Genomic DNA, 10,859 nt, shown 5'->3' with positions numbered 1-10,859 from the left:
ATCTTCCTTCTGAGGAGTGGCTGGTGGGTTTGAACCACCAGCCTTCTGGTTAGCAGTCAAGTGCCTTAGGCACTATGCTACCAGAGCTCCCTTTAATACTATAGATCCTTTTTCAGTCTAGTGGTAGGATTGACTCCTAACCTAAGGCCACTGATTTATGCAGCAAATATTTTAAATATGTGTTACTGTCTCCTATGTGCCAGGCACTGTTTGAAGCTTTGGGTTCTTCAGTATACTTTTAGGTGACTTGTCTTTTCTTTAAGATAATTATTTACAGAGGAACTACAATGTTTAAAGAAACGGACTCTGGAGCCAGGCTGTCTAGATTTGAATCTTGGCTTCATCAATTACTAGATGTGTGATTTTGTATCTCAACTTCCTCATCTTTAAACTGGAGATAATGACAGTACCCATCTATGGGAAAGGGTTGCTGTAAAGTAATTGATATGTATAAAAACACTTGGAAATTGCCTGTTACATAGGGAGTGCTAATATCCGTATAGCCTAATTGTTACCTCCCTTCTTGTTATCTGCTTTAGAAAATAAAGTTGCTCTCCCTCTCTCTTTCTCTCTCTTGCAGGAATGTATAGCTCATCTCTAGGCCCCTCAGTCTGACTTGTATACTAAAGAGTTGATTGATTTATGGAGGGATGAATATTACTTGGCATTTTCTTTTATACCCTCTGTCTAAGTAATTAGGAGCTCTGGTGGCATAGTGCCTAAGGCATTTAACTGCTAACCAGAAGGCTAGAGGTTCAAACCCACCAGCCACTCCTCAGAGGAAGATTGGGCAATCTACTTCCATAGTGATGCTGCCTCAGAAACCCAAGGAGGGGTAGTTATGAGTTGGGTCTGACTCGACAGCAGTGAGTTTTTTTTTCTTTTTTTTTTTGGTGTAAGTAAGCATTTTTGCTCCTTAAATATCAATTGTGTACAGGCAGTTCTCAAACTTTACTTTCTACCCGTTACTTCTTGCCAGAACTTCAGACTTGGACAGCCAACTGATTACTCCAAAACATCTCTAACGTAACATTTTTAAAGTAGAATACTCTTTTTTTCCCCTCCTGAGAACATGTTCATTAGCAAGTTCTCCCCATCTTAGTAAATGGGACCAGGAGCTAACTAAATGCCCTATCCAAAAGCCTAGAAGTTTTTTTGTTCTTACTTCTTCCATTCCCTTACCCCTTTTATTGAGTCCATCGATGCCACTCCCAGAGTACATCTTGAACTTTCTACTTCTCTGTGTCTCACTGCCACCACCCTTGTCATTTCTCACCGGGTCACTGCCTCAGTAATTTCCAGACTGACCTCTCTTACTTTTTCTATATTCTATTTTCCACTTAGAATAGCCAAGGTGACCTTTTGAAATGTAAAGTGGATCATGTCTGTCTCCTGCTTAAAATGCCTCAGTAAACCCTTTTGCCTACTTTGCCAAATTCTCGTTTATCTTCTCATATCTTCTCTGTTGTGTTTCTGCGCTAGAATGTCATTTTCCTGAGGGAGAGGTGTTGGCTTCTTCATTGCTTTATTCTCAGCATCCAGAACATAATGAATGTATAATTAAAGACTTGCTAAATGAACAAGAACTTATTCTTATTTCTAATATATCCCCCACCCCTTTTTTTCTTTGTTTTTCTTTTTAAGGATGAGCTTTGGAGAATCCAGGAGAAGTTGGAATGTTACTTTGGCTCCTTGGTTGGCTCAAATGTGTACATAACCCCCTCAGGGTCCCAGGGCCTACCCCCTCATTATGATGATGTCGAGGTAAGAGAAGAAGAAAATTGTTCAGCGTGAGAAGAACGAGTTGTTGAGAACTGGGTCAGGATAGTTGTCAGAACCCAGTTCCCATTATTCTCTGAGACTTGCAGACCAAGACACTGTCCACTTTTGCTGTGCAATCTTTTGAGATCTTGACCTCACCTAAATGTTGGGCCAAAATGAATCCTGCCACAGGGGCTTCCTTCTTTTCAAAGGGAGAGATTGTTTCCCCCCTTACTAAATAAAGAGCCATACGTGCCTATGAATCAAATGTTTACTGAATTTATCAACAGAAATGTCTAAGTGACTTTTTTTTTAACTTTACAATGTAAGGTCTTTAATAAGGCAAGGCCATAGAGAATCCTTACATCTGCTTTCATTTTGTCATTTTTCTTTTAGTTGCATTATATATATATTTTCTTTTTCTTTTTTTTTTTCCTTCCCATTTGTGAAAACTTCAGGGCAACTTGAATGAGAGTCATGGTTTCACTTCAGCTCTGGCACCTTGACAAGTGTTGATCTCACTCTCATGTGGCTTCCAAAAAAAGTTAACTCTTTGGCTTAGGTATTTCATCATTTTATTTTTGTACTTATATGAGGTGTGAACATAGGGTTATTAGTCAAAAGCTATTTAATTTTTTTTTTTTTTTTTTTACAAAACAGAGCAGTAAGATATCCTTGGCTGAATGAAGAATAAAAATCTTGTAGTTTTCTTATCTGCAAAGGCCCTTTCAATATTCAGGATTTTAAGCATTCAGAACTATCTGAAGCTTGGCTTTTCCATCTGAGATTATGGGCTTTCAGATGTCTGATGGAAGAATTAAAGGAATGAGATAGTGGGATATAAAGAACTCAGAGAGCCTCTAAGAAAGTGGAAAGAATGAATATATGTTTGTGCTGACGTACCAATAGTTGTAACTTTTGGTTAAGTGTGGAGGGAAATACATTTCAGATCTTTTATTTTTATTTTTAACCTGAAACTTGTGATTTGGCTAAGCCCTTTGAGAGCTATAATCCTAGAAACACTGCCACATGTGCTGCAGGAAATTCTGATGCTCTTGGATCTTGTGGCTCTAGGTTTTCATCTTGCAGCTGGAAGGAGAGAAACACTGGCGCCTCTACCGCCCCACTGTGCCCCTGGCACGAGAGTACAGCATGGAGGCTGAGGACAGGATTGGGAAGCCTATACATGAGTTCCTTTTGAAGGTATATGTCTTAGTTTCTTCATGCCGCTGTAACAAATACCACAAGTGGGTGGCTTTATTGAACAGAAGTTTATTTTCTCATGGTTTAGAAAGCTGAAAGTCTGAATTATGGGTACCAACTCATGGCTTCCTCTCTCTGGGGGAAGGTCCTTACCTGTTATCAGCTTCGGTTCCTGGGTTTCTTCGTCTTTCTGTGGCATGACATCTGTCTTCTCCCTTTTGTGCTTCCTGTTTCTGTGCCTGTTGTTGTTGTTGTTATGTGCCGTTGAGTCAGCCCTGACTCATAGCGACCCCTCCTTGGGTTTCTGAGGCAGTATCACTACGGAAGTAGGATTGCCCAACCTTCCTTCCGAGGAGTGGCTGGTGGGTTTGAACCGTCAGCCTTCTGATTAGCAGTCAAGTGCCTTAGCCACTGCCTAGTCTGTTCTTTTTTTTATCTCAAAAGTGATTGGTTTAAAACACACCCTACACTGATATGGTCTCATTAACATAACAAAGAAAAGCCTATTCACACATGGATTACATCCATAGATATAGGAGTTAGAATTTATAACACAAATTTTGGGGTGTTACAAGTCAATGTAAACAGTATGGCACTGCCATGTGAGTGCCTTTCTTGTTCCTAAGACAAGTTCAGTGTTAAGGTTTAGTGTCAGTGTAACATAACCATACCAATGGGAGGATATCTCAGAGTCTTGGTGCAAAGGAGATCTCATTCCAGTTACTCAACTTCTAAAGGTGATTTGGTGGTTTGTACTTAAAATAGAGTGAGCTGAGGAAGTGTCACATTCATTTTGCAAATGATCTGTCTCCAAGTATGACCTAAATTCCATGGGAGCGAATTATGAATTCAGAGAACCACCAATTTTTGTAGGCCACTGGAAGCTTTGGTCTTGGGCAGTTTAGCCCAAGACAGCTGTCATCACTGGGCTTTAGAGATGGCTGAGGCAGAACCTAGCCAAGGATCCTGTCTTAGGCTGGGTTCTTTAGAGAAGCAAAACCAGTGAAGCCTATACATGCGTATATAGAGAGAGATTCGTCTTAAAGAAGTGCCCCACTCAGCTGAGTATCCTGACATATTGTAAGTCTGTGGGTCAGGCATTAGGGTGGAGGCTTCTCCTGACCCATGAAGCTGCAGGTGCTGATGAATACAACATCAGCAGGTCAGATGGCAGCTGCTGGCTCTTGGGCCAACAAGGCTGATGAATCTCAAAATTGGCAGGTAAGACACAGGATGCTGGCTCAAGTCCCGAGAACCAGAGGTCAAATGATAAGCTACACCTAGGATCAAAAGGAAGCAAAAAAGCCAGAGAGCCTTGCTAGAATGACCATACATACTGAATGCAGGCCGTGTTTCCCCCAAGGAAACTCCCCATAGGATGATTGGCTGCTCACGGCAGATCCCATCATGGAGGTGATTAGATTATATTAGATCACAAAATGGGGGTGATTACATTATTACATAACTGCCAGATTACATCATAACTGCCAAACTCCTTGGCTCAACTAAGTTGACAAACAAGCTCAACCATCACATATCCCTCAGAAGGCTGGCAGTTCAAACCCACCAGCCACTCCTTGGAAGGAAGATGGGGCAATCTACCTCCATAGTGATACTGCCTCGGAAACCCAAGGAGGGGTCGCTATGAGTCGGGTCTGACTCGACGGCACATAACAACAACAACAACAACAAAACAAAAAAAGTGACCCCACATTTCCTCTTGGTTATGCAACAGACTGTCATTGCACCTCTCCTCCCCACCCAGTGTAGTCACCAGAAGAACTACATGAAAGCTTTTGAGGAGTTCTCCTGTAGGAAGCCAAGTGGCTTGATCATGTTCTGGTTTATCCTGCTGCTGAGAAAACCTATGTTTGAACAGGATGCAATCCTGGCCAATACCAATCCTCAGCAGAAAGTTTGTTGAGAAGAAACTTTAGAGAGATAAGAGTAGCTCTATGATCAAATTTTATATTTTTCTTAAAAAGCATTAATTTAATTTCCTTTAGTGGCAATAGGATAATAATTAATATAAATAACTGTAGATATTCTAACAACTTGCTTTTTTGCATATAGTTAGTGTTTTGTATTTCTTCCTTCTGAATCCAAGTTGTAATTAGTATCTAATTCTTACTTAATGTTTTGTGTCCTTTTCTTGGTTTAAAAATCTCTGCCTTTAATAACTAGGGGAACAATCTTCCTTTTTAGGACAGGACCCTGTATTTTTGGAACTTATTTAAACACAACAATAAAAGTATGCTTCTTGGTTTTTCATGCTCTTGAACAGGAGTTGACAAACTATGGCCAGTGAACCAAATTAGGATTTGGCTGTAAAATCTGCCTCTTTTTGTCAATGAAATTTATTGAAATACCTTACTTGGAAATAGGGTCTTTTAAGATGACCCCACTCATTCCTTTAAATATTACCTGTGGCTGCGTTCATCTTATAATGGCAGAGTTGAGTAGTTGCCACATAGACCATGTGGCCCTTAAACTGAAAATATTTGCTGTCTGGCCCTTTACAGAGTTTGCCAACCCCTGCTCTTAGTTAAACCTATTTATTTAGGTTCTTGGTTGATTATTTTTAAGCCAAAGATTAAACTAGTCCATGATCTCTGAGGCTAGGCCTGAGCTACTCAGACAATCTGGCTGCCTGCTTTTCTTGGGAAGGTTGGTCTTTCATGGTGCTCTTTTAGTGTAGAGGGTGTGGATTCTTTGTGTTGTTGACATTCCCTTGTAGTAGATGCAGATGCCTATTAAACTAATCGCTACTAATTACAGTTCACTGAGAGAAGCCCTGAATCTCCTGGAAGAATAAAGATAGCATGGTATAGTATAGAGTTCTTCAGGTGTATATGCATATATATACATGTGAATTTTTAAATAATTAGAGCTGCCTCAAGTGAAATCCTACGTGAATGCCCCATCCCAGCCTGCTGCTTTCTGTAAATTGTGTCACCATTCATCTGCTTTATACAGGATAAAACCTTTGGACATGGATTTATACAAAAAGCCTCCTATCTAGCATCCTCTTTGCAGACTTTTCTAATATAACTATCATTATCTTTTTTAGATCATGTGAATCCCTTGCATCCCTTGCCTAGACCTCCTGTGACTTTCTATTAAATCCAGAATAAAAGCCAAAGTCCACAGAATGGTGCAGGAGACCCTTTACCCTGGCCCCTCAACTGCCTCCCTGGCCTCATCTCCTATTCACTACCCTCCAGCCACATTGACTCCTTGATGCTCTTCAAACATGTCAAGCATGATCCAGTTTCAGAACCTTTGCATTTGCTCTTCCTTCCACCTGGAATCCTTTTTCCCCAGCTAGTCATGTGACTTGATAGGTGGACAGGGAGGGACCAGGCATCCCAGGCTCAGGATTTCTTCTTCCTTGATCCCTGAGTTGAGGAGGTATATGCTGTGTGTATCTGGTCTCAGCTTATGACTGAAGAGAGTGAGTTTAGGCAGTGAGAGCTTCTTGTAGATTGTGTCATACAGTGACAGGCTCACCATGATATAAGCCTAGCTGGACACTACAGGAGCCCAACATACATACCATCCCTTAAATCACTAGGTGGTGGTTTCTGAATGAGGGGCTAAAACTCAAAGCTTGTATTTATCTCCCTAAAACAAAAAGAACCAAGAAGGGACACTCCTTATTGACTCTCTTCTCCTCTTTTTACCTCCTTTTAGCCAGGTGATTTGCTCTACTTTCCCAGAGGAACCATTCATCAAGCAGACACTCCTCCAGGACTGGCCCACTCTACTCATGTGACCATCAGCACCTACCAGAACAGGTAAACACTCTATCTCCTGGCCTAATGTCCTAGGACAGTTCTGACCACCACAGCTGCATTCAGAGGGCATGAGGGAGTTAGCCATAACCTGTCCCTATTTATCCAGACCCCAGGCTTCAGTCTCCCTCCATGTTCCATTAATCTTCCATCTGTGAGATTGACCCTTGTGGAAACATCATGGATTGACTCCATAGAGAACACAGAGAGTTGTCCAAATAAACCATCTATTGTTTGGAAAGGAAGAATTGTAGCTGCAGGTATGTTGATGTGTTAGTGATGCTAGGCTGGGTTCTTATTCTTTTTTTTTTTTAATGCATTTTATTAAAATATAATTTATGTATAATAAACACACAAAACTAAAGTGACATGGGTCAATGCAATTTTTTTTTTTTTTTTCAGCGTTCCTTCCCCTCCCCTCCCACCCTTGGCAACCAACAAAGAAAGTTTTCCTTCGTATGTAAACCTTTCCTTGACCCTCCACAACAATGAACTAATACTATATTTGTCCTTTGGTGATTGACTTATTTTACTCAGCATAATGTTCTCCAAGTTCATCCATATTATGCAGTGTTTTGCAGACTCTACCTTATTCTTTAGTGCTGCATAGCATTGCATTATGTGTATGTAACATAGTTTGGTCATCTGCTCTTCTGCTATAAATCTTAGAGAAAAGTCCTTTGCCAGATATGTAATTATCAGCAAATAATGCATTTGTTGCTGTCATTTTTGTTACATGCTTTGTTGTGGTGTCGATTTCTTTGTTCCATATAATTTTCTGTGCTGAGCTCATTTTGTTTATGAATTGAGTTATCACATCCTTCATTGCTATTGTTTTAGTATTTGCTGAATATTTATGCTGGTCCTCTTTTTAATTTTGATATCAAGGTTTATCAATTTTTTTTTAGGTTACCCTGTGATTTATAGTTTTCTTCCCAAATTTAGAACAGTTCATTCTACCCTGTAGTTGTCTTGACTTCCCTACCATCTAGAAGTTCTGTAATGACACAGGTTTTTCCCTCTTTTTTGTTTGTAGTTGTCCTCATTTGTCAGTTGAGTCTCTGGTTCCCTGTTAACAATCTTGTAGGCTTACTGTTCATCATGAAGAAAGTAAACAGCCATTAAAAAGACAGAAAAGAAGAATAGACCAAAACAGATGTCATAAGAGACTCTGAAACTTGCCCTTCAACAGAAAATAGCTAAAGCAAATGGAAGAAATGATAAGACAGCTGAACAGAAGATTTCAAAGACTGGCTCAAAAGACAAAGTAAAGTGTTATAATGAAATGTACAAAGACCTGGAGTTAGAAAAACAAAAGGGAAGAACACGCTCAGCATTTCTCATGCTGAAAGAACTGAAAAAAAAGTTAAGCCTCGAGTTGCAATGCTGAAAGATTCTATGGGCAGAATATTGACTGATGCAGGAAGCATCAAAAGAAGATGGAAGGAATACATAGGCACTGTACCAAAAAGAATTGATCGATGATAAACTATTTCAGGAAGTGGTGTATGATCAAGAACCAATGGTATTGAAGGAAGAAGTTGAAGTTGCACTGAAGGAATTTGTGAAAAACAAGGCTCCAGGAATTGATGGAATACCCATTGAGATGTTTCAACAAATGGATGCTACATTGGAGGCACTTACTTGTGGAAAGTTGGAAGACAACTAGCCAGCCAATTGACTGGAAGAGATTCATATTTGTACACATTCCAAAGAAAAGTGATCCAACAGAGTATGAAAATTATCAAACAGCATTATTAATATCACACTCAAGTAAAATTTTTCTGAAGATAATTAAAATATGGTTGCAACATTATATTGACAGGAAACTTCCAGAAAAGTAAGCTGGATTCAGAAGAGGACGTGGAATGAGGTATATCATTGTTGATGTCACATGGATCTTGTCTGAAAGCAAAAAAGCAAAGAATACCAGAAAGATGTTTACTTGTGTTTTATTGACTATGCAAAAGCATTTGGCTGTGTTATAACAAACAACATTGTGATGAAGGGGAATTCCAGAACACTTAAATGTGCTCATGAGGAACCTGACCATAGACCAGGGGCTGTCATTTGAACAGAATAAGGGGACACTGCATGGCTTAAAATCAGGAAGGGTGTGCATCAGGTTTGTATCCTTTCACCATTCTTATTCAGTCTGTTTGCTGAGGAAGTAATCTGAGAAGCTAGAGTACATGAAGAATAACATAACATCAGGATTGGAGGAAGACTCATTAACAACCTGTTATATGCAGGTGACACAACCTTGCTTGCTGAAAATGAAGATGACTTGAAGCACTTCCTGATGAAGATTAAAGACTACAGTTTTCAGGATGGATTACATCTCAGGATAAAGAAAATGAAAATCCTCACAACTGGACCAATAAGCAGCATCATGATAAATGGAGAAAAGATTGAAGTTGTCAAAGATTTCATTTTACTTGGATCCACAATAAACACTTATGGAAGGGTTCTGGTAAGATGGGGAAATATGCAGACAAACTACACAGATCCTCTTCAACAACAACAAAAAACGGGAACCAATTAACACAGATACAGAAGATAATCCTAGAGCCCTAAGCTTTGAAAGGGAGAATACAGAAGTGGACTAAACTCCAACTAGTAGAAGAATCTGTGTGAAAACACCAAGAAAGGAGACATACAGAGCTGCTGTCCATCAGCGATACTGATGGCTTGGAGAGCTTGGATATTGCCACCTCGTAGTGTTAGGACCTAAGAATTAACCTGAAAAACAGCCCTGCTAGCCAGGGTCTGCATGAAGGATTGCACTGGTGGTTGGTGAATAAAAGGGGAATCAGCAAAGAGGGAGACCTGCTGAGCTGTGGAATTTTGGCTGTCCAGAGGGTGCAGCCATTTTTAATGTTTACAAGCAGTTCAACCATTTTGGATGTTTAAAGCGACAGTGTTTTCTCAGAGTCCAGGAACCTAAGAATAGGCTCCACTTGCTAGGGACCGCAAGGACATTCCAGACACAAATGACTGGGAAGGTGCAATGTTCCCCTTGTTACACTTATACCCCACACCCTCTTGGTGAACGGAGGTGCGGCCATCCCTCGCTCCTACCCACCTTCTGGGGCAGCAGAAATTCCATCCAGTCTGTGTGCTCCAGTGGAGCCTAGGTGCCCTGCCCTGCCCAGATTTTTGTTTGTTTATTTCTATTTTAAAATTATTGTTATTATTATTTCATCCTTTTTGTTATTATTCTTTATTCTTTAGTTCCCAGATTCTCGTTTTCAGCTTTTTCTCTCTTCCCTGTTCCTGGTTCCCATTTTTGTCTTTCTTGTGGTTATCCCCATTCTTTGTTCTTCTTTTTGCATTTTCCCCATTTTTCTCATTATTCTGCTACTCTTACCTCTTTTCTCTTATGGCCCCCTCCCCAGAAATTGCATTTTTTTTTCTTTTCTTTTCTTTTTTCAGTGATTGTTTCTGTGTTTTTACGCAGTATGTTTTTTGTCCACTTGCTTTTACTTTTTTGATGCTTTTGTCTAATTGAGAGGGAGACAGCAACTGTGCCCATACGAAACAACCACCCCTGTACCTCCTGTAGTTCTGCTCACTGAGTGAGAGCCACCACTTCCTTCTCCACCAACTGGCCAATGAAAAAAGACCACCAGGAAAAGCCTGACTCATCCCTATCTGCTCTTCACAACCAGTTAACAGAGATCTAAATACAACAAAATCACATTGTCTTAGAGACAGCAGACTATCACCGTCCACGAAAAGAGGCAAGATAAAATGGTGGAAACATGGGAGCAGGATACAGACCCAGAACACATGCCTGAGGAAGAAGCAGCATTGGAACTCCCCGATAAGGAATTCTGAAGAATTATAGTTAGGTATCTTCAAAGGATTGTGAGACAGATCAAGGAAAACACTGACAAAATTAAGGAAAACATAGACAAAAACCTAGAACAATTTTGGAAGAAAATACAAGAACAAAATGACAAAATAAATGAAACATTAGAAAAATACAAAATCTACAGATAGAAATCCAGAAGATTGATACTACATTTTCAGAAATAGATAACACATTGAAAGGACAAAGGAGTAGAATCGAATCAATGGAAGACAGTATTAATGAGA

At 39.9% G+C, this 10,859-nt stretch overlaps 1 protein-coding gene across 1 annotated transcript in view; it reads left to right on the top strand.

Moving 5' to 3' along the window:
• The window catches only part of RIOX2 (ribosomal oxygenase 2), a 42,046-nt gene that overhangs the window by 6,139 nt on the left and 25,048 nt on the right, over nt 1-10,859 (top strand). Inside the window, exons 2-4 of the mRNA XM_007953773.2 lie at nt 1,645-1,764; nt 2,836-2,964; nt 6,658-6,761. Coding sequence (XP_007951964.1) covers nt 1,645-1,764; nt 2,836-2,964; nt 6,658-6,761 — 353 coding nt within the window. The remainder of the gene's footprint in view (nt 1-1,644; nt 1,765-2,835; nt 2,965-6,657; nt 6,762-10,859) is intronic.

Source organism: Orycteropus afer, unplaced genomic scaffold (assembly GCF_000298275.1).
Source record: "Orycteropus afer afer isolate SDZICR_OR568_19922 unplaced genomic scaffold, OryAfe1.0 scaffold00412, whole genome shotgun sequence".
NCBI classification, from domain to species: domain Eukaryota; kingdom Metazoa; phylum Chordata; class Mammalia; order Tubulidentata; family Orycteropodidae; genus Orycteropus; species Orycteropus afer.
The sequence above is the reverse complement of the archived record's forward strand: the minus strand, read 5'-3'. Positions and strand labels throughout refer to the sequence as shown.